We start from the raw sequence: 24,884 nt of genomic DNA, 5'->3' as shown, positions 1-24,884 counted from the left end.
GTTGATTTGCATGGTACTGGAAGTTTGCCTCACTGGCCTTTACCTTAGAAAGCAGTAACTTCGCTTGGGATCCATCCTAGCCTCCAGCTGTACGCGTGGTCTCACAATGGGGAGTCCACAAGCTAGTGCAGGTGAGCTGAATGAGGTGATTGCTCCACTGTGGGACATAAGAGATCTAACAAGGTGGAGTATCTTGTTCAGGAACATCCAGTGAATTGGAGTCATTTGATATAAAGAGAGGAATCTCACCATGGTATTGTCTTTGTTGTCATCTGCGCACATTGCTTTCTTAAGTTATTGTTTGAAGGCATATACAGAACTTTCTGCTTAGCCACTTGAGGCCAGAGGGAATGGAGCTATGAATAAGTGATCAGTATCAGTAGACTGGCAAAAGCAAAATAATTAAGCAGACACAGATTGTTGGCTAATGCTTGATACGTGAGCTGTCAGACACATTAAAAAATACGTTTGAGGGCTGGGTTAATATAGTGATTGCAATAGAAGACATCCATGCATACAAGCAGTAGAAGATTACATTTGTGCCACATACTGAAATTTACAGCGAGCATGGATGATGGTAAGTCACATTTTGCTGTGGATAGCTCCAGTGAATTCCATGTTAAAGTGGTCCCTTGGAATTTGTGGCATGGGGCAGGTTACGCAGCAGTGCTGTGGAGTGGTCTGGTGGTTTGAGCAGGTTGCATATGTGGTGGCCTTACACTCAACATCTCTGTTGATTCAGAGCCAATAGTGATGGTGTCCCATTCCCTTCATGTGAATGGTGCCATACTAGTCACCATGGAGAATCTGCAGGATGAGAAGGCAGAAACATTGAGGCACGACCACCCTGCAGTCTTCATTTTCCAGGAGGTGGAGAGTGAGTCTAGATTGCTAGAGAAACTGATTTACACAGAGTTACAATGCTGATGTTGAAGGTAGGTTTGCAGGTCAGTCATTGGTAATAAAGTGTTGTACCTGGAAAAGTATAGGGTTATCACCAGTTCCAAACTCACGTGTAAAATGTGGATTTGGAGTAATAATTTACTTTTCCTAAGAAGCCTTAGAGTTCATTCTGGTTTGTTGCCAATGGTAAGTAAGTGACAGCTTCAACATGTTTTGAATCAGTCCTGTGCCTCTACTGATAAGGATGTGGCATAGGTATTCCACTCGAAGTTGGAATTCATGTTTATCTAAATTACATTTTAGACCATTCTGCTGGAGTTTTGTATAGAACAGGCACAGATTGTGAAGGCATTCAGCTTCTGTATAATGCACAATAATTATAACACTCAAGTAACTGCCATATCTATACATATACTCTGCAGACCTCTGCAAAGTGCATGGAAGTGGATACAGAGAATAGTAGGTAACAGGTTAAGTTTTCTTCTGGTTCCAGTTGAGTATGGAGAACGGGAAAATGGCTGCTCATATTCTTTTTTGTGTGCTATAATTAGTGTGATTTTGTTTTTACATCCCCTACATAAGTGATACATAGGGGAAGGTGAATATCTCTAGATTATCCACTTAATACATCTTCTTAAAATTTTGCGTGTAAGCTTTTGTCTAATACTTTCAGTATATCTGAATGTGTCGGTCAATTCAGGTTTTTTTTTACATTTGTTTCTGCTCTCTCGTGAGTGAAACAAGCCTGTAACCATTCACACTACCTTCTTTGCATACATTGAAAATCACCTGTTCGTCCTGTTTGGTGTGGGTCCCATGTACTTGAGCAATATTCTAAGATTCGATGCACAGGTGACATACAAGCATTCTCCTTTGTAGATTGACTGCATTTTCCCAGTATTCTGCCACCTGTCACCTACAGCTGAGCATATGTAAGCCTTTATTTATTTAGCACTCTTACTATCATGTTCATAATACTGGACGTTTCAAAGTACAAAACAGTATAAAATACTATATGTTTTCATCACTTACAAAATCTTATCAACAAATCTTTATAACAGAAACATTATTCTGTTTAATTAGATTATTAAATTATATATGTACATACTGATAAAATAAAAGCTAGTGACACACCTTGGTTGAATTTACTAAAACTATTAAATCTGACTACTTTACTGAAATAGGCATAGTAACGTATGGCACTAAAGTTAGGTGCATAATCAGATACATAGATTGACAAAAGAAGTTTAGTTTTATACAAGAATACTCTGATAGCTATGAATTTTTGCTTAGGTAGATTATGAGCAGACCTACAGATTTGAGCAGAATTACAGGTATTCATTAATGCTGTTGAAACTATTGTTTATTAGTAGATTTTTACACATTTTTTATATATTTTTATATAATTTTTAAATGTATTAATGTTTGGTATTTTTTGATGTTATCAGGCAATACACTGTAAAGAATATTCGGTTTGTAAACAACATTGTCCTTATATACTGATTTTCTGTGTTCATCCCTATGATAATCATCCCTGTCCCTTGTTTGATAATTGTGTGTCTCACTGTACAAAGCTGAAACTTGATGGTTTTTAATGAAGCAGATGATTTCATATATAAATATAGATGGTAAGGTCATAATTTTTAGTTCCTTAAAGATACTTCTACATGATTCTCTGTAAGCAATATCACTTATTAATCTTACAGTTTTTCTTTCGAAGTTTAAATGATTGCTTTGCGCACAGGGGCTTTTGCCCAGAATACTACACCATACCTCAGTAGACTATGCATGAATGTGTAATAAGCACTTAACACTGTTTCAGTATTGCAGCAATCTTTAAGAACTCTTCAAATGTAACATTGCTTGCTTAATTTCTTGTTGAGCATTTATACATGTTTTCCCATCTCAGAATCTCCACCATCTGTAATACTAAAAATTTTATGTGATTCTTTTGCTGAGTTTGGCTATTTGATAATTTGAATTTTACATTTGTCTTATTTTTGTTTCTTATATGGTTGAAGATCATCCTTACAGTTTTCTTGTCACTGATACCTAGATAATTACCTTTAAACCATTTTCAGCCACTTCTGCTGTTTTTTGATCTCTTGCTGCATTCATAACCATTCTTCCATTTTATAAAGAATCTGGTATCATCAGCAAACAATATAGTGTATCAGCTGTTGAAAATCTTTGTGGTAGGTCATTAATAAGAACCAAGAATAACAATGGTCCTATTATCAAGCTCTGGGACACCTCATAATTAACTCTTATTATATTCAGAATGATACACATTACCATCCTGAGAAATTTGCTCTCTTTGTTTTCTATCAGTTAAATATGACTTGAACCACTGATAGGAAACACCATGGACACCATAACTATATAGTTGTGACAGTAGCAGTTTGTGATTTATAAGATCAAACGCTTTGGAAACGTCCAAAAACAACTCATAGGCCAGTTCCTTGTCCCCTATAGCTTTATAAACAAGTTTTAGGAAATTGAGGAGAGCCATTTGTGTTGATTTGCCTTTTCTGAAACCATTGTGTTCATATACAAGAATGTTTTTAGTAAGTCTAGCAATCTGTCATATATTATTCTTTCGATTATTTTTGAAAGTGTGGGTTATAATGATAGTGATCTGAGATTTTTAATGTCAAATGTGACTGCTGAAATTCACTTAGAAACAACCAATTCCAAAGGAGTCATTGATTATGTCCACAAGTTGAGAGAAAATATTATTGGTACTATATTTAATAATTTTGTCAGTGGTTCAAACAAATCGGCAGGTCATTTTACTCTTTACTTTACTGATAGCCCTCTGTACTTCTTTAGGTGTTATCGGATACAGGAGCATTGTCTTTCCATTTATTGAAGCTATTACGTTAGTCTTTGGACTATATACACTTGTGGTCAGGTTTTTGGGCTATATTAATGTAATGATCATTGAATATATTAGCTATTAGCAGTGGATCATCAACAATTTCATTTTTGTGTTTTATGGGGAATTTATTGCTTGTGTTTTCATGTTTGCTTGTATGATTATTAATAAGTTTCCACACAGATTTGATTTTGTTGTTCCCTATTATGATATATGAATCATTGTGCTTCTTTTTGCAGCAACTATAGCCACTCTGTAATATTTTCTATAACATTCTGCATATGGTTTCAAGATATTATTTTGATTTGCATTCTTATATAGCATTCTATGATTTTCTGATGACTTTTTGATTTCAGTTGTTATCCATGAATTTGATTGTTTATTTTTGTTCTCTTCAGAGGAAATGAATTATCATAGCACTATTTATGATTTGACAAAAACTAGTTGAATTCTATATCTACAGAACTACTTGTTTCCATATTCCAGTTTACATTTTTTAACATGAGATTAAAGACCCCAGTGCAGTGATCATTAATTAATCTTCTCTCAGAATATCTCTTGTTGACACTTTTCACATGAGGTATCTAAGTCAATTTAATTGCTTGATGATCACAGAAATCTGTATCGAATACCTCAGATTTAAAGCCGCATTTTGGTTTATCAATGAATTTTTGGTTATTAGTAATTTCACTACTGCTGCCATATCTGGTGATATCTTCTGCACATGTGTCCATATTGTATGATTTTAGTACTTTAAGCAGTTTCTGCCCTTTTTTTCCAGTTGTCCTTGAAATTAACATTGAAATCCATAAGTATAATTATGTATTTTGACTGACTATCTAGACAGTTCAGAAGGTTTTCCAGACTTTCAGAGAACAATTCAAAATTGCCTATTTATAGATGCAATTATAATTTTGCTTTCTGTTAGTTAACATAAACCATAGTCAAAATCTTTTTCAATACAGTAGATATTTTTAAACTTAATTTCTTTTGGTTTAATATCCGGTTTTACATATGTACATGTTCCACTGACTCTGTATGTGTCCCTACAAAGTCTATAATCCCAGCTGCACATTTTTGTATTTCTTGCAGCCAGTGTTCAGTTACACACAAGACTGAAATCTCCTTTAGTTTATCATTCAAAAGTACCTGTAGCTCATATAAGTTACTGGTTAGGCCCTGTAAATTGTGATATGGGAGAGTTACCAAATCATTCAATTCTATGAGCGGTACATTTCTTGCTTGGTTAATTCTTTGAAGAGTAGACGCTAGTCTTCTTTTCATTTCTGTCTTGATTTTCATCTCCCGAGAGTCCTGGAGTTCTCCTTGGTTGTATCCTTCTGCAGTGAATTGGACCATAAAAAATCATTCATGTCTTGTTCGGGTGCTGTCCTGTGCCTGGTGGTTCATTGTGATCTGCTGTTTTTATCTTCTGTCCAACCTGGTATCTCTTCCTCTTCAGTCTTATTAGATGGTGATATTGTTTTCGTGGTGCTTCCTTGTAATTTGTTCGTTCCACAGAATTCATATTTACTGTTAACTAATTTCATAACCCTACCATCCTTGTCATTTGTTCGTCCCACAGAAGCTATATTTACTGTCAACTGATTTTCTAACCCTACCAATAGTCACACCCAGGTATTTGTATGAGTTGATTGGTATTAAGTGCAATTCTCTGATATTGTAACCACAGAGAATTATGACTTTGTTTCATTTTGTGAAGAACATGACTTTACATTTCTGTACATTTAAAGCAAGTTCCTAATCTTTACACCACCTCAAAATTTTATTAAAGTTTGACTAATGTTCTTGTAGCTTTTTTCAAAGATTACTTCACACAGATAACTGTACCACTCGGGGTAAGTCTGAGGTTCTGTTTTGATATGGTTTGCTATATTAGTAACATACAACATGGACAAGTGTTCTAGCATACTTTCATGGGCCCATCTGAAGTATGTGGACCTCTGTTGAAGACCTTTCATCCAAGATAACATACCATTTCCTGTCTACCAAGATATCTTCAACTGTGTCAATAATTTCGTTTGATACTCAGTATATTCATGATTAGTGAACCTTGGTGTGGTACTGGGTCTAATGCTTTTCTGAAGTCTTTAAATACTGCATTCATCTGATTTCCTTGATCCATGACCTCTAGGATGTCACGTGAAAAATGCTCAAGTGGGATTTGCATGCACAATGTTGTTGGAATCCATGCTGGTTGAGATGGAGGAGGTCATTTTGTTTCAGGTAACTTGTAATGATTGAGCTCAGGATATGTTGAAGGATTCCACAATAGATGACTGTCAGTGAGATTGAATGGAAGTTTTCTGGATTGCTTCTGTTATCATTCATGTAGACATGTGTGAACTGTGCTCTTTTTTAGTCATAGGCCTAGTTTACTGTTAAGGGATGTATGATATATTATAGTGAAACTGAGATCTAATTCAGTTGTAAATTCTGTATGCAATCTGACAGGGATCACAGTGGGTCTCGCATCATTGTTTAATAGCTCACATCTTTAGAGCAGTGTGGAAGAGAAACTGTATCTTCCTTAGTCATTTGAAAATACAGTTCAGTATTTCTGCTTTTGCTGTAATACCTTCACATTCAGTTCTTTGGTTATCCATGTGTGTGTGAACACTAACACTGGTTTTGTTGTGGTCTTCATATAACATGAGTTTCTTTGGGTTTTGGTAGTCATTGACAGCCTCATTCACTGCCATCTCGACAGCCCAATACACTTCATTTTTCATCTCTCTATCTACGGCATATGGGACTGGCTGTGCCTGGAAGATTTTTGATTGTGCATTTGCTTTCAGAGTAATAAGAGCTTCAAAATCATTGGCCTCACTTAAAGAGTCTTGAAAGACATCCTGAAATTCTTTGCACAGTTGAGATAAAATGTCATTAGGTACAAATGTGTTGACAGATGAAGCATTTTCCTAAATATGTCAAAAGCGTCAATGCCAAAAATATTTCGATGCTGTCTTTTGTGCATAGCAGCACAAATGACATTGTTTTAGTTACTTCCTTAAAAGTGACATGTAAACTAGACATTCCAAGAATCAGAATATCACCTCCATTGTAAATGGACAGTAACATTTGTGACTCTGAAAGTTTTGGCTAATGTAATTGTTCATATGTAAGCCTGTTTAACACAGTGACTGATATTACTGTGTCTAGTTGCAGATGCAAAATTTGCTGAGAAATGTTCAAAGGCATGAATAACTTAGGTTCTCTTTGCATTGAGGACCAATTCTATGACTTTGTGACTGACTTCACTACAGACTTGGAACTGACAGACTTAACAATGTTTGCCTCAGGAACTGGCTTTGACACAATTACATTCACACTCTTATCTTGCTTTTTTAATGAACAAACATTTGACTTGTTCTGAAACTGTTTTGCATGCAAAATGATTGAATGTTTCCATGTTTGCCACATTTAAAGCATTGCACATTTCTGCAAGGACAAGCTAGCTATTTATGTGCTTTGAGACATTATGGGCATGACTTTACTTTGTTTACTGCTTGCTTAGTGTGAGGCAGGTGTTTACTACTTCCACCACATAGCACGGGCCAGGCTGGTCTCGAAAATTCCTCACTGGGCCATGGTGCATAACCTGCATGCATACATTGTTTACTACTGCCACTAGCTTGAACATCAGTCTATCAAATATGTCTTGTTGATCCAACAAATCAGCAACCTACTTGAGAGTGGAAACTTCGAATATGATAATTTGAGCTCTAAGACAATTGTCTGCCACATTTTGGGTAATGGCATCATGCAACATCTCGTCACTATAATATTAACCACATTCACATTTAAATTTGCACTGCCTGGTTAAGACTGAAATATACAACCTATTGTTTGTTACTTTTCTCTTGCTTCTTCAGCAGTGTAAAAAAAATTTATACTTTGCAGCTGCTACACAAATGTATTCATCAAAATGCTTCTCTAAAGCAATTACTAAATTGTCATAAGCAACATTCTCAGTGCAAGCTGCAGGAAACAGTTTACAACAATGCTGGTGAGTGTCAACACCAACTGTTGAAAGAAAATGAGCAAACCACTTTGTACAGTGTATGTGATAGACTGAAAAGTGTGCCTGCATCTGTAAAAAATACCCATCCAGTCTTCCTGCTGTACATAAAATTCTCAGAACTTAGATGCACAGGCAAATTTAGATTGCTGCAGCATGGCCTTAGTAGCAGGATGCCGTGTTGTTATGTTTGATTGAAGCTCCAAAAGTCTATTCATGCTATTCCTAAGTTGCTGAATCTGTAGTGCCTGAAATTAAGCGACATGTTTAAGTGACATTTCTGGAATAGAAATGGCATACACAAATACAGGTAAAGGTGCAATCAATGACTAATTCCAAGCACAAGTAAAGTCAGAGTACTGAACAACAATAAAATACAGTATAAATACTGGAAGCAGTCTTCTGCCAGTATTCTGTAGAAAGAACACATTAGTACACCTAGATACTGGTGGGCAACAGCCAGATCTCAAACAGACACAAATTTTCCGAAATTTAAGCAGCACTTTCAAAACCTTATTTTTCCTTGTCGCCAGATGTTGTGGCTCTTAGTGTCGCATTGAACAATTTGTTTCTTAGTGTTAGACATGCGTACAAAATACAATTCTGTTTAGGAAGGTGCACAGGAATTGAAGAATAACTCAAACATAGAATGAATAACAAAGATCATTTAAAACAGTTATGCCGTGCGGAATGGCCGTGCGGTCAGAGGCGTCATGTCATTGACTGCGCAGCCCCTCCTGCTGTAGGTTCGAGTCCTCCCTCAGACATGAGTGTGTGTTGTTCTTAGCATAAGTTAGTTTAAGTAGTGTGTAAGTCTAGAGCCCAATGACCTAAGCAGTTTGGTCCCTTAGAAATTCACACACATTTGAACATCTGAAAGCAGTTATATTGAGAGTAGTCAGTTTATAAATTGAAGACTGGTGTGTGGTGCAGTACAAAGTCCTTTCCTTACGAATGGTGTTGACATGTACAATTGTAAATCTCTGTACAATAGTTCAGTTGTGCTGACTGAAGTCAGAGTTTCATAAAAATAACTGCCCCAGCCATGAGTTGACATCTCTGAGATGAAGTAAACACTGAATACCAATGTACATCACTGTGCTGCTAAGTGGCTCTGCAGGGGATACGAGCCAGCTGGTGCTTGGGGCTGGACAGCAATCACTGCAGTGGTGACTGCTGGTGAATGGCAACTGCACTTGATCTGCCAACTTTGGAGTCCTCAGTAATGATGGCCCCCTGTATGGTATTCACTGTACAATAATAACACATCCACGAATTTAATACCAATGGCAATTACAGAATTCTCCATCTCTTCTTGTACCTGAACATGTTTGCACTTTACATACTGCATTAATCTGTGGCACAGAACCTTGTGAACTGCCTCAAAATTCCACACTCAGTTAGGTTAAGCTCTGGAATGTTTCAATCCAAGCACTCTAGCTTTTGTGTATGCCAACAGCCTTATATCAACATCATGCACAGCCATGGAATTGGCCCTTGCCTCTTGGAAAGTACACTAACTATACTGTGATGTGAACTACAGTTTTTCACATTTTTCTCTGTTGTTCCTACTATCTCTGATAATGAGACAGATAGTCCCTGTCCTTGACTTTTCTAAAGTGACGCATAATTGTTTTAAATGACCCCCCTTTATTTTTTTGCTCCAATCATCACGAAAAGTGTTATAAATTGATTCAACATCAGTAATGGCCTTGGAAGGCATTTGCACCAGTTCTTCATTCTCCGTGATTTCAGTGATAGTGACATTTTCAAGTTTCTTGATCAAACCAAAAATAGTGTTTGCATTGTCTCTTTCCTCTTCAAGTACTTCACATGATAAAGATGGTAATTAAATTGGTATAAAACCTCATAACATCTTGTTTGCATCAGTCCCCATTGTGAACAATACAAACACAAATACAAAATATCCACTTACAGTTCACTACGTCACTCACACATGAATACCATAGAGTGAGAATAATCTTATCTTACACTGAAAAGGCACTATGTGCTGGACACATGGATTACCTGCAGCTGACATTCTGTTAGTCTGTTAGATACCAGTTAAATTGGCAGTTAAAATGTGTGTTACTAATATCTATTGGATTGGCTATGCCTGTGTCCAAAACATGGGTTCAATGCTCATGAGACATTTTGTAAATGTACCTTGTACTATTCCTTTGATATCATTTGCCACATATTTCCATTTGTCTGTTTAAGTGCACCACATTCACAAGTTGTTTGATGCCCTAAACGAATTACGGCATGACATAACTAAAAGAAAATCATTAAAAAGAAATAACAATGGTGGCTTCACTTGCAAAGTTGGCTGTCAGTGTTTACCCTTTACAGTTATTTTTTATGTGTACAAGTGCTGATAACATGTTACAATTTTAAATACTGCTGTATTTCAAATGAAATCATTGAAATAACACATCAAACTATTTCAGTGTATTGGATCTATCACAAGCTACTAACCGAAATGTTAAGCTGCAGCAAGATGAGTGATTTGGAGGTTAAATTTTAGTATAGATGAAGAAAAAGTATCATAACAGCAGGAAACAGAAACAAATTGTTTCTTTGGATAATTACACTAAGTATATACTTTCTTAAGGAGGATGTGAAAGCTTACAAAGCTGATAAAGTTTAATAAAGCTTTTCAAACAATTAGAAAGGGTAAAATAATGTGTCTGGTATATTCAGGTGCTCCTTGTAGGTTTTTGATTGTTTTCAAAGGTGATTTCAACTTATTGAGGGCTATAAAGTCTTCAGTGACTGTACATCAACACAACATCACAAACTACTAGTAACATTTGTGTAAAGTTTTAGGTGACTGTTGATCAACACATCAGCACAAAGTACATAGACATATGGTCGCTCTGGATTCTTCCTGAGATTGCTTAATTTAAGGGAAAAATAAGAGGGAAAACATGATCATTCGACCAAGCGATGGAAAAAAACAGAAATGAGGTTTTAATACCAGTATGGTGAAGCTGATATTCATATCACTCATCACAAACACATGAAGCTCACTATACTATTCCCTTTGTGAGTAGCCAATCCTCAGTACCTAATTTACCAAAGCCAAAAAGCCTTATGGATGGCTGGTAATAATGCAGTCATCAACACTCAAAGAGATTCAAACAATAGAATGGTGCTCAAGCTACATTTTATCATGCATATCATGATGTAGATCTGGAATTTCTTCACATTTTCATATGCTTTGGTAATTTACAGCACTTGAAAAAATGTACCAATAAGTCACTCTATATTTTGTTATTTAAATTCTTACTGACACAGTTGTAGACTTTTGAAAAAAAACATTGTTTTTATGAAATTCATATGTAAGGAACACAACACAAATCATCTGACAGCCTCACATGTTCTGTGGCATCATCACCTATTGAAGTACAATCAGTAAGACACTGTAGGATAGGAAACCTGTGCCTAATAGTTGAGTTTACGTTTTGGGAACACAGAGGATGTGACAGCAGCATCATCCACTCCAGTGGCCATACCAAGTAACTTGGACAACTCTTCTTACTGGCAAATGCCAATATACAAGCTGAAACATGTAAGATAAAACCTGTTCCTGTGTCACACCAAGGTTTCAAGAGGACTTATAATCAGTGTTGTTTTCAATCTTCATCCATTACATACTTTTGTGATGTTTCACCATCATCCACAAGTTCCCTCTATCTTACTTAACAGAAAATTTTGTTATCCATCTCCAGAGGCATGCACCCTCCTGGAAATAGGTACCAATTTTTTATTCATACTGGATTTCTAGAAGTCATTGCCTGCAACACCCCCAAACTGCAGATTTAACATTGCCAACCACAACAACAGGTACATAATCACTATGTATTTTGGGTTTTCTCATTTGTCACTCTTTTTACAGAAAATCATACCAATTCTTTGAGAGAACTGTAATTTGCCAGGATAATGTCTTCAGTCTTCTTCTGTCATTTCCTCATTCAGCACTCACTGAGTTGCAGAAAGGAGCTAGTCTAACACCATGGCGCATGGATTCTGTTTCCAGTTCTCACCACATAAGCTTGGCAGCAGTATATGTGCCTGTCATCTACTTGCATTTCCTGTAATGACACCCATCCATCTAGTCATCTGGTGCACGATAGTAGTTTACCATGTATCTATGGGAAAATAAAATCCATGATGTTCTACTGCTTCTCCATTCAGTTTTACAAACAGAGCTATTGTAGTACAGTAAGAAGAACACAGTTACGCTAGCTTGTGTATGCTTAATGAAATACAGGCCCATATGCAGCTATGAATTATGTATTCCAGTTGGCATCCTGCACAATAATGTGACAAAAAGGAAGGATAAGGATTACCTTGGCGCTGTCCTATGTTGCTAAAAGTTGATTCTACCTGCCAATTTGACAATGGTTTTTGGAGGTTTCCCACATTCATCTAGTCATATACTGACTGGCCCTAGGATACAATTTTAATACAAAAAAAATATAGTTTAAAAACATATTTTCTTCAAATTCAGTTATTCCAGCCAGCACTACAAAATAGGAATTATGAAAATAATACAGTAAGTCCCTTAATGTGAACAGATGTGAAGTCTTGTAAGTAAACAAAGTCTTACAAGTGATAACAGAGTAGAATAAACTTTTGTAAAAGTTTATTTCCTGTTCCTCCACTTTTATGGATATTAAAGTGACACTTCTGTTGTCATTCAACAGAATTTTCTCTGTCATTCTGACTTTTTTCTTATTTCAGGTTTTTAATTTTCCAATTCCACCTAACATTATGCAAGTTAAAATAAATCATTTTTGTTGATATTTTCTAGTTTTAGTTTATAATGTGTTGGATGTTCTACATTTAATGATATGAGAATGTAATTTCAGATATAGTAGTTAAATCATAATATCACATCTATATTCATCTTAGTAATAAAGTAGATATTTTTGAATATATATTTATTGTTTAGGTACAAAAATAATCTGCCTTCAAAATACTAAGGAAATAAATGTCCAAATGCCCATCTTTTGAGGTACAGTAAGTTTTGTGTACTTTTTGTCAAATTTAGTTCATGGGGCATAATTTTCACAATCACTTATTCAGTTATATTAAAACTAGGAAAGTTTTGAATCTTGCTCTATCTTGTAAAATTTTTTGCACACTCCCAATTTCATGTCACTGTCTGTCTTTTGGTCTACAACTGATTGTCTTTTGGTCTACACCTGATATTTCGTAATAGTTTTTCATTTTTGTAAAGGATGTTACAGGTTTCCACATAGTCGGAACTTGTGGACTCTGCTTGCAGCAGTTCTGTTTCACAGAGTAATCTCTCATAAACTGTGAAAGACTGCATGTTGCAAATACTGAGGATAATTATTAATCTTGTATTTTATCATTAGACTGTGTGTTTGTTTGCCATAACATGTTAAATGATACAATTCCTCAAGCCATTCCGAAACCTTTGCTAGTTTGGTCTTGATGACGTTCTTCAAAATCAAGCACATTCTGCTGCAGGCAGAAGTGTGAAGAGAATCACGTTTAATAGCGTACTGTGTTTCCCTGGTAGGTACTGCATGGTTTGTGCTTCTTATCCCACTGAAGACTCTTCCTTGCATTCACATTGTATAAGAAATCTCTGACACAAAAGTAATACAATAATCATTTTACTGAGACTGTTGCCCTAGCATAGTTTTCATTGACACTATTTTCTCTGAATGTTTTCTAAGTTCAACAGTTTCTTTCATGATAACTGTCTTTAATGAATGGTAGCAATCTTCTTCAATGGACTCCTGCCTCTGTCAGAGAGTTAAGTGTCTCCTTCAGTGTTATGTTTATGAGACAAAGATTTCTGATGACCTCTGTATGCAATGATGAGGCTAGATACATTACCTCCATGTACACTATGTGATCAGAAGCATCCGGACACCTGACCGAAAATGACTTACATGTTTGTGGCACCCTCCGTCGGTAATGCTGAAATTCAATATGGTGTTAGCCGACCCTTAGCCTTGATGACAGTTACATTCTCACAGACATACGTTCAATCAGGTGCTGGAAGGTTTCTTGGGGAATGCCAGCCAATTCTTCACAGAGTGTTGCACTAAGGAGGGGTATCGATGTTGGTCAGTGGGGCCTGGCACAAAGTCGGCATTCCAAAACATCTCAAAGCTGTTCTATAGAGTTCAGGTCAGGACTCTGTGCTGGCCAGCCCATTACAAGGATGTTATTGTCATGTAACCACTCCACAACAGGCCATGTATTATGAACAGGTGCTCAATTGTGTTGAAAGATGCAGTTACCCTCCCCAAATTGCTCTTCAGCAATGGGATACTAGAAGGTGCATAAAACATCAGTGTTGACCTGTGCTGTGATAGTGCCATGCAAAACAACAAGGGGTGCAAGCCCCCTCCATGAAAAACACGGCCACACCATAACACCACTGCCTCCAAATTTTACTGTTGGCACTACATGTGCTGGCGGATGACGTTCACAGGGCGCACGCCATACCCACACCCTGCCATCAGATCACCACATTGTATACCGTGATTCATCACTCCACACAATGTTTTTCCACTGTTCAACCATCCTTATGCCAAGTGTGGTGTTGTTTGGTATTGTACGGGTGCAAAGTGTGGCTTATGAGCAGCTGCTTGACAATGAAATCCAAGTTTTATCACTTCACGCCTAACTGTCATAGTACTTGCAGTGGATCCTGATGCAGTTTGGAATTCCTGTGTGATGGTCTGGATAGATAACTGCTTATTACACGTTACGCCCCTCTTCAACCATCAGCCATCTCTATCACTCAACAGACAAGGTTGGCCTGTATGCTTTTGTGCTGTACGTGTCCCTTCATGTTTTCACTTCACGATTACATTGGGAACAGTGGAACTAGGGATGTTTAGGAGTGTGGAAATCTCTTGTACAGACATATGGCAGAAGTGACACCCAAAGACCTGACCACGTTTGAAGTCCATGAGTTCCGCGGAGCACCCTATTCTGCTCTCTCACAATGCCTAATGACTACTGAGGTCGCTGATATGGAGTACTTGGCAGTAGGTGGCAGCAAAATGCACCTAATATGAATAACGTACATTTTTGGGAATGTCCAGATACTTTTGATCACATATTGTACATCTAGAGCGTTTGTGAATTTTGTCACAGATGTATCAACTAAGAGGCCCCAGAAACTACAATGAGTGCCAACGAATGGTGGCTCAGGGCACTGCAAGAGATATTGTAATTCAAGTGAGAAAGAGAGACAATATCACTGTGTTATACACAAGGCAGGAAAAAGCCTCCAGGAAAGGGATGGTTCTATCAGTCTTTCACTACATTTCACCCATCCTTGGACATGTATTCTGTAGTCATCACAGTGAACTGTTCCCTTGTGTGGTGCCAGCTGACAGTAGCAGATATGAGAAAGGTCATAAAATTTATGTTAGTTAGCAAAACAAATGATGTTTGTAACTATTACAATGCGGCTGGAGTTCATGATCTGAAATATGTGCCAAGTAAGACTTGAAAGTTACAAAAATCATTATGTAGCCTTAGTTGCTCAATGACATTGTCATGTGCTAAAGCTGAAATTGTGACAGTTTGTAATTATTACCAACTGGTCAGAAGCTAATTCTTACTTACTGGTTTTTGGACTAAAAGCTGTGGTAGATGCTCCATTGACATTGATCCAAGAAACTTTTCCACCTATTTGGACACACCATCACAACCAATGATTCAATATTCCAATAAAGAAGCACGAGAAGGGTAAATTCTGTCTGAAACCTCTGTGGAACCTAAAAGAGAGCATGAAATATTTGTGAAGTTTTATGTTTTCTATTAAATTAGGGAACCATAGAACACTGATATTACCCAGGATATTTCTATATGATTCCCAAAAATATTTATGTGACCTAATGTCAGTAATTAGGATATTTATGGGGATGCATGATTTTTTTGGTGACATCTAAGCGACTTACAAATACACTAAACATTTATCATTATTTAGAAAGATGATTGTCTCACTCTTGTTTGCACTTTCATCATAAATAGGACTAAACTTCTTGGTGAATTTAACATTACGTACAGCTATGGACTATCACCACTGATTGACACTGTCACAGGCATAACCAAGCATTCTGCATCAATCATCGAACATAAAGTAAATGGTATAGAGAAATTAAGATGTGATGTCTTTGTAGATAACTCTGAACTTTCAAATCACTTGCATCAGATCTTAAAATTAAACATAGGTGTAAAAAACAAAACTAAAATACTCACATACATAATGGTTTTCTTTATGCTGAAAAGAGTCAGATCTGTCATAAAGATAAACTCTTAAACTTGGAAACACTTGTACATGGAGATAGCATGAATGGGCAATTTTCAAAGTTCATTTCAAAATTTAAATTCAGTTTTGAATTTCAGTTTTGAAGAAGTACTAAGAGCTATTAAAACACAAAATAAAAATAACTGGGTAACTAATGGGATATTGAAGGCTTTAATCCTCAAGCATCTTAGCAGTATAAAAAACAACAAAAATAATGCTGCATTTTGTAACCAACACCATTCATACAAAAATACACTTATTTATTTAACAGCTTATGGTGTACATTTATGGAGTAAGTCCAAGTACATAATTGATTTGTCAGTTTTCCAATGAAATACATTACTTTTACTGATTCTAACTATAGTTTTGCTAAGATAAGCAATAAATTTTAGCCACAACATTTCTGGAAATTAGCAACATAGTTACAAAATTTTAGATACTATAAACTGAACAGATTTTATGAGGCATACATAATCGATGTACCTAAATTACAGAACATTGAATTTCAATAATTCTATGCTATGGGTCCATCATATTATATATACGGATAATACAGTCACATATCACATACATATTCTAGCTGCTGTTTTGTTTACATTCATAAAAAAATTTAACAGCAATAATACTATAGGAAAACAAAATCTTTAGATAAAACAATGCTGTTAAGGAGTTAACACATTTTACTTTTTCTTTTTCTCTGTACCTGTGTAGATTTTTCTTTTCGTGTACTATGTCTGTTTGCTTCAGTTATTTTCATTTGAAAGAATTTCTCTGATTGAATATAAAGGGGTTTCTAATAGCACTTGTTTGATTGACTGTTTAAATTTCTCCTTTGATTTGTCATTAGTGATGTGTGGTGATAAAGAGTTGTACAACTTTACTGCCCTGTAACCACTGCTTCTCTCATATTGAGTTGTGTTCTGCTGCGGAATTCTTAATTTCTTGGTGTTTGTGGTGTGATGGTGGTGTACATCTTCATTTTTTTTGAATTTATCATTATGATCCCAAGAAAGGAGCAGAATTTTATATATATACAAGCTGTAGAATGTTAGAATCTTAAATTTTTTTGAAAAGAAGCTTGCAACTATCTCTTGTTTTTTTGTTTCCCATTATTCTAATTGCTATGTTTTGTAATTTGAATTTTTTGATTGGCAGAGGTGAATGGCCCCAGATTTCTATACCATAGCTCATTATAGCATTGAAGTATGAAAAATACACCATGCACACATCATCTTCAGTTATTAGTGGCTTAATTTATCTCAGAGCAATAGCAGCAGTGCTAATTTCATTGCTTATATTGGATATATGATCTTTCCATCCTAAACAACTGTCCTCAGTGATCCCTAGAAATTTAGCACTTTCAACTACTCTTACATCTAGCTCTTGCAAATTTGTTGGTTAACTTGTTTTTCTTTTGTTGTTCCTAAATAGGATTGCATTAGTTTTCTCATAACTGAGAATTAACCTATTCACTTCAAGCCAGTGGGTGATTATTTCAACTGTTTGATTACTTTTACTTATGGCCTCCTGTAAGCTCGGTCTCACAGTTATTCTTGTTGTGTCATCTGCAAAGAGTATTAATTCACTGTCTACGTTGCAAGGTAAATCATTTACATATATAAAGAAAAGGAGGGGTCCTAGCATAGTACCTTGTGGCACGGCACCCAATGTTTTATATCTTGTAGTTCTGATAGCTGTTTCCCTTGATTGTGTGACACTTCCACTGCTTGTTTTCTGTTCTGCAGAAATGACTTTATGATATCAAGAGCACTTCCTCTAATTCAATAGTGGTGTAGCTTCATTATTAATATGTGGTGGCTGACAAGATCAAAAGCTTTAGATAAATCACAAAAAACACCAACTGGGATTTGACCTTGATCTAGGCCTGCAGAGAGTATATTAATAAGTTCAAATGCAGCTGACACTGTAGATTTTTCCTTCTGGAACCCAAGCTGTCTACCATTTATGATAGAGTTTTTATTAAAAAATGCCATTAACTTAACAAATATTATTCTTTCTATGATCTTCGGAAAAATGGGAAGGAGGCTAACTGGTCTGTAATTATTTGGGCACATGTGATCACGTTTTTTGAATAGTGATAGTGCTCTGGCAATCTTCATTCTATCTGGGAAGATTCCTTTTTCGAGACATGAGTTTACTAAGTGGCAGAGGGGTTTAGCAATTTCCCTAGTAGATAGCTTCGAATTTTTTTTTGACAGGCCATTTATGTCTGTGGATGTTTTATTTTCTCTATTATTTTTCTTATCTCTTGTTCAGTTGCCGGATATAGGTAACATGAGTTACTGGGTGACTTTTGTTTATTCTCAACTAGTTTTTGGGCTTGCAGAGAATTGCTATTGTTACCCTGTGTAAGTTGTTGGCAGATGCTGGTAAAATATTGGTTGAAAGTGTTACTAGTGGTTATTGGATCTTCTGTTACAACATTATTGAATTTTAGGCTTAAGCTTTTATTGTTATTTCCTTATGACTTTCCTGTTTCTCTGTCTATTATCTTCCAAATTTCTGACTTTGTTAGGAACTTGTGTAATAACATTTCCATTATACAGTTTTTTTGCAGCTATTAGAGTTTTATTGTAAATCTTTTTATAGGCTCTATAATATTCAACAAAATGAATAGTCCTATCTGGAGCTTTCAAAATTGTGTGTTGAAGTTTCAACTTTTTACAGGATACTAATAGACCTTTTGTTAGCCATGGTAGATTTACTCTCTTTTCCTTTATTGGTTTAGTTTTGGTTGGCAAACATTCTTCAAGGATTTTTAAATAGATATCTAGGAAACTGTTATATTTATCATTAACACCATTAGTTAAGTACATTTCTGGCCACTTTCCATTCTGTAGTTCTATCTTTAGGTCTGTTATGTTAGAACTTCTCATATCTCTTTATGGGATAAAGCTGAGTGAATCTAATTTCCCTACTTCTTTTATTATTACTGTCTGTGAGTGGTGATCTGATAAATTCATGTCTTCTATAAGGCAATTATATCTGCCAGACTGAATATTTGTAATTATTTAATCAATGGCAGTTTGAGTGTTCATACCTATTCTGGTGTAGTTTTGTATTGTGTTATGTAAACCATACATTATAAGTAAGCTCTCTAGTTCCATTTTATATTTTGATTACCACTGCTTTCTATATCTACTTGTAAGTTTAAGAGTTTGTTTTTGATTGATTGAATGTTTTGATGTGTAATTATTAAAAAAATTATCTCAAAAATAGTTAAATTATAGGAAAAGCAGAAAACAAAATCAGTGCAGTCTGTAAATCACCAAAGATGAGACAAATAGAAGAAAACACAAGAAACATACCACTGAAGTATCGTGGTACCACAATATATGATCCCAGGAGTGGAGCACACATTGCAGTTCAATACTTCAGAAACATAGGTACCAAGCTACATAAACAGACATTTGACAAAACACAGGCTGAACAAAAACTCACCAAATACAATAATGCTGTGACCCAATACTACAGTACAACTGTGCACTGTGTAGCACAGTCTAAAAAATGAAGTGCCTCTGTGCATACAGAGAAACTGTACAGTCCATGTGAAAAACTCCTTACTGCAAATCATAAATGATTCTTTCATGACAGACTGCTTCCCAGGGACACTAAAGGATGAATATGGAACCAAATCCAGCGACTGCTTATTTCTCAGTAGGAAAAACAAAGCAAAAATACAACATGGTTTCCTACACCGTGGAATTACATATTACAACAAACTTTTACAAGTGATCAGAGACTTAAGAGAAAAACACGTTCATTCAGGAATACCCTAAAAACCTACTAGAAAATTGTTTCTATAGGTACCTTCAAAGATTGCCTGAATTGGCACATGGATTTTGGTGACAATTATGCTAATTATTAACTGTTACGGTTAAGAGACATTCTACAATTGTTGAATATAATATGCTGCACAAATAAAAAGTATCAAATTACATGTGTTTGTCTATACATTTATGTATCTGTATTGTGTACATTTATGTGTTGACAATATGCATACAATTCATATTGTTTACAGAAAAAAAATCATAATCCTACAAAGCTACCCTTTGGCAAAGTGCAAACAAATCACTGCTTAGTGTGTCACAGAGTGCATCCACAGTTACTGTTAAAACCTTGGCAACACTTCTGGGAGAGAGGAAATCTTCCTCACATGCCATAACAAGGTCAATAAAGAGTAATAACTTGCCACAGGCATTGAATTTGCTAATGAACTCCTCCTGAAGGCTCATATTTGTTGATCCATATACTACACACTCAACAGTGTGTATCCTAGAAACATGGAGTCAGCAACACTGATAAAGTACAATGAATGAATCAATAAATAAATGAGGAAATGGGCAATTCATTTATGAAACCAGCTCGAATTTATCGAATTTGTGTCATTTCATTTTTTTCAGCATAGCCCAAGATAACAGAAATCATTGTATTACATCCTACAGAAACAACAGACATAAATTATGTTGAGGAGTCAACCTTGCACTGTCCCAAAATTAACATTTCCAGTTTTTCAGAAAATTAAATGCAGAAACCTTTGCACAACATTAAATGTTACTAAGACTACAGTGTGTGTCTCACCTACTTCAAGCTTTCCAAAGATTCTACCACATGGAGTGCTGAGCAGATGACGTATGTGTAATGGTATCTTCCAAACTTCATTGGGAGTCAACACAGTGCCTACAAAGAACAAGAAAATAATGGCTAAGCTACTGTAGCTCTAATACAATCATTTATATCACTGATGAATCACGTACATATAGGAAGTATGATGTACCCCTATCTAAAAGATACACTAATTTTCAGTAACAGTGCACATTTCCATTTTTCTCTCACCCCACTTATGACTGAGATTTGGTGACTAGTGTAATGTAAGTGTAAATTGGATTATTTAGAACAAGTCAATGTATGATTTGCAGGAATTTGATTGTGTTTGAAATTCTCTGAATACTCTGTAGAAATCTGTGTTTATCTGTTCAGGAAACGTTTCACCTTGAAAACGGGTCTTTCTGGAAATGCTCACAATGATTTCTTCATCCAAAGAAATGGAAAATCTCACAGGCTGACATGTCAAGACAGTACATGGCAATGTTTGATAGCCGAAAGAAGCAGTGTGTGTAAAAACACACACTCAGACTGCTTCCCATGATTCTTCATTTGCCAGCCCCCCTACCTCACCAGGAGATTTTAGTAATATGCTCATTTGACAGTTCACCTGTTTGCTGCTTGTACCGAGACACCTTTGTTTCATGGTCACAGTGATATACCATACACTTATCCAGGTGACTGGGTGACTAGAGATGGCAATTGGATGACCATGACAGCTGCAGTATTTCTGCTGTGGTTTCAGTTTGGCATGCTTTTTGTTATGGTGTAAATAGCTGTGGAACCAACAGGTAGCAATATTTTTCATATTCAATATTTCATTGTATAAGATACTGAAAACATATCATTGACTAATTTCCAATTTATCGACTATTGCCTTGATAGTGTGAACTCTATATGGATTTTCGCCATGTTTCTTCTGTTCAAATGTACAAAAGAAGTCAACAAATAATTGCATGTTGCTCCAGTTTATTTATGGTCTATACCATTTTGTTTTCTCTCTTCAAGAAGTATTCTATGATTGGGATTATTGTAGTGTGTGGTTTTCAGTGTCTACTGAGTCTGTGGACATGCACCTGCAAATAAACAGAAAAATAATTATGAAAACTTATTTTTTGAGGTGATGATAAAAATTTAATGACTGTCCTTCATAGTTAGCATTAAACTGAATTCCATTCTTCTGAAATTATGTAGGAGAAGGAAATTTAGACAGGTAAATAATTTCAGTGAGATTTATTATTCACTCCAAAGGACCAGACCTGCAGAGTAGCATAGATGTATTTGTGCTGTCACAAGGAGAAGGTAGCAGGCCTGTGTCCAGCTGGTGTTAGACCCCCTATGTCCCCTTCCCAGTTGGCCCCCTCACTGCCTCTCCTACTGGGGCCTTTCTCCAGCCCACTAAAAGCCCCATATACTGAGAAGTACCTGTGCAACAGCAGCATTACATCACATGAACATGGCTCAGAAAAGCATGCAGCTACAATTCAATTTACCCACAAGCAAAGCTCCAGTACAAGGTAGGGCACCACATCTGAACTGAACACGTTGATAATTTTCAGCCTCTACCCAAATCTCAGTAGCCCCCACAATGTGTTAGCTGACACTGCCTGTCCCCAATGTACCAAAACCCTTGTATACAGCAGTGTCTGTGTGAAACAGCAGCTTTACATTACATGAAGGTGGCTCAGAAAAGCATGCAACTACAATGAGGTCTATCCACCAACAAAGCTCCTGTACAAGGTAACGCACCACATCCAAACAGAAGTCCTTGCTTATTTTATGCAAGATTACATGAAGGTGGCTCAGAGAAGTATGCAACTACAATGAGGTCTATCCACCAACAAAGCTCCTGTACAAGGTAAGGCACCACATCCAAACAGAACTCCATGCTTATTTTATGCAAGATGGAATACCCAGACATATCATAATTATTGGATGTGACACTTTAACTAAGGTCTGGAGCTGCCAAAAGGCACAGATGTATTTGTTCTATTGCAGGGAGGAGCAAGCTGGGTTGCAGCGTGCTGGTGTTAGGCAGCCTCCACCTCTAATCCCGTTGGGCCTTTCACTGGGTAAGCGGTTGGGGCGTATCCCCACTGCATCAGAAGTCACATGTACTACAGTGTACCAACATAACAGTGTTAGTTCATCATATGAAGAAGGGTCAGGAAAGTCTGCAGCTATAATTGGGTCTCCCCACAAGAAAAGTTCCTGTACAAGGTAAGGCACCCGAACTGAACAGAATTCCTTGCTAATTTTATGTGACATGGAATACCAAAACACATCAAAATTACTGGATGGGACACTTAAGCTGAGGACTTTTGCAGAGAGCCATAGATGTGATTATGCTGTTGCAGGGAGGTGCAACCAGAGCTGCGGCATGCTACTGTTAAGCAGCCTCCACCTCTAATCCCATTGGGCCTGTCACTGGGTAGGCAGTTGGGACCTGTCCCCACTGCATCAGAAGACACATCTACTACAGTGTCCCTACATAACACAGTCAATTCATCATATGAAGAAGGGTCAGAAAAGTCTGCAGCTATAATTGGGTCTCCCCACCAGAAAAGCTCCCGTACAGGGTAAGACACTGCAACTAAACATAAGCTCCTAGCTAATATTGTGCAAGGTGAAATTCCAAAACACAAATTGACAATTTTATTCTTCCTTAACTTTTGCCGAGAGTGTTTTAAAATTACTGCACATAAAACTTCAAATAACGAGCACAGATGTAAAGAGGCATAGATGTGTTTGCAGTATTGAAGGGAGGAGTAAGGAGGGCTGTGGCCAGCTGGTGTTAGGCAGCCTCTATCACCATCCAAGTTGACCCTCTCATTGCCTCTCCAGGTGGGGCCTCACACCATCCCACTAAATGTCATGTATAAGGTAGTTTTTCTATGCAACAGAAGCAGTACATCACATGAGGGTGGCTCAGAGAAGGGTGCATTTACAATTGGTTCCAGCTACAAGCCAAAATCCTGTATGGGGTAAGGCACTACAACCAAACATAAGCTCCTTCCTAATTTTGTGCAAGATGCAATATCACAACACAAACTCATTTCTGGAAATTGTGCAGAGAGTGTATCAAAATACTGGATGTGGCACTTATTTAAGTGGCAGAGTGGCATGGATGTGTTTGTGCTATTGCAGGGAGGAGCAAGCAGGGCTGTGGCCAGCTGGTGTTAGGCAACCTATAACCCCATCCAAGTTGGCCCCCTCACTGCCTCCACAGCTAGGGTATCTCCCGGTCCCGCGGAAAGCCATGTATACAGTATCATCCGTGAGCAACAGCTCAACAGAGGGTGCAGCTACAATTGGTTGTACCCACGACAATGGATCCAGTACAGGGTAAGGCACCACAACCAAACAGAAGCTCCTTTCTGATTTTGTGCAAGATGCAATATCACAACACAAACTCATTTCTGGAAATAGTGCAGAGACTGTATTAAAAATGACTGATGTGACACTTATTTAAGTGGCAGAGCCACAGAGCGGCATGGATGTGTTTGTGCTGTTGCAGGGAGGAGCAAGCAGGCCTGTGGTCATCTGGTGTTAGGCAACCTGTACCCTCATTCCAGTTGGCCCCCTCACTGCTGCCACAGAGAGGGCCACTCCCCATCCGGCAGAAAGTCACGTATATGGTATCATCTGTGTGCAACAGCACAACAGAGGGTGCAGCTACAATTGGTTCTACCCACGACCATGGATCCAGTACAAGGTAAGTCACCACAACCAAACAGAATCGCCTTCCTGATTTTGTGCAAGATGCAATATCACAACATAAACTCATTTCTGGAAATTGTACAGAGAGTGTACAAAATTCTGGATGTGACACATATTTAAGTGGCAGAGTGGCATGGATCTGTTTGTGCTGTTGCAGGGAGGAGCAATCAGGGCTGTGGCCAGCTGGTGTTAGGCAACCTGTTCCCTCATTCCAGTTGGCCCCCTCACTGCCGCCACAGCGAGGGCCCCTCCCCATCCTGTGGAAAGCTACGTATAAGGTATCACCTGTGTGCAACACCAGCAGGACATCACATGAAGTTGGCTCGACAGAGGGTGCAGCTACAATTGGTTCTACCCACAAGCATGGATCCTGTAAAGGGTAGGGCACCATAACCAAA

At 37.1% G+C, this 24,884-nt stretch overlaps 1 protein-coding gene across 1 annotated transcript; it reads right to left on the bottom strand.

Moving 5' to 3' along the window:
- Positions 1-17,394: 17,394 nt before the first annotated feature.
- On the bottom strand, positions 17,395-18,260 carry LOC126184098 (uncharacterized). The gene is made up of 2 exons (XM_049926459.1): positions 18,014-18,260; positions 17,395-17,522 (listed from the first exon to the last, which is right to left on the bottom strand). Exons 1-2 carry the CDS (start codon positions 18,258-18,260, stop codon positions 17,395-17,397), a joined length of 375 nt encoding a protein of 124 aa, XP_049782416.1.
- Between the last annotated feature and the right edge of the window lie 6,624 nt (positions 18,261-24,884).

This window comes from Schistocerca cancellata, chromosome 4 (genome assembly GCF_023864275.1).
Source record: "Schistocerca cancellata isolate TAMUIC-IGC-003103 chromosome 4, iqSchCanc2.1, whole genome shotgun sequence".
Classification (NCBI taxonomy): domain Eukaryota; kingdom Metazoa; phylum Arthropoda; class Insecta; order Orthoptera; family Acrididae; genus Schistocerca; species Schistocerca cancellata.
This window is presented reverse-complemented; position numbering and strand designations above follow the sequence as displayed.

Excerpts from the sequence above, each read along its gene's own strand:
- LOC126184098 (XM_049926459.1), bottom strand. The coding sequence starts at position 18,260 with ATGAAGATTGCCAGAGCACTATCACTATTCAAAAAACGTGATCACATG. Across the intron at positions 17,523-18,013 it reads CTCTGCAGGCCTAGATCAAG|AGCTAGATGTAAGAGTAGTT; the intron begins GTCAAATCCCAG and ends CAAATTTGCAAG.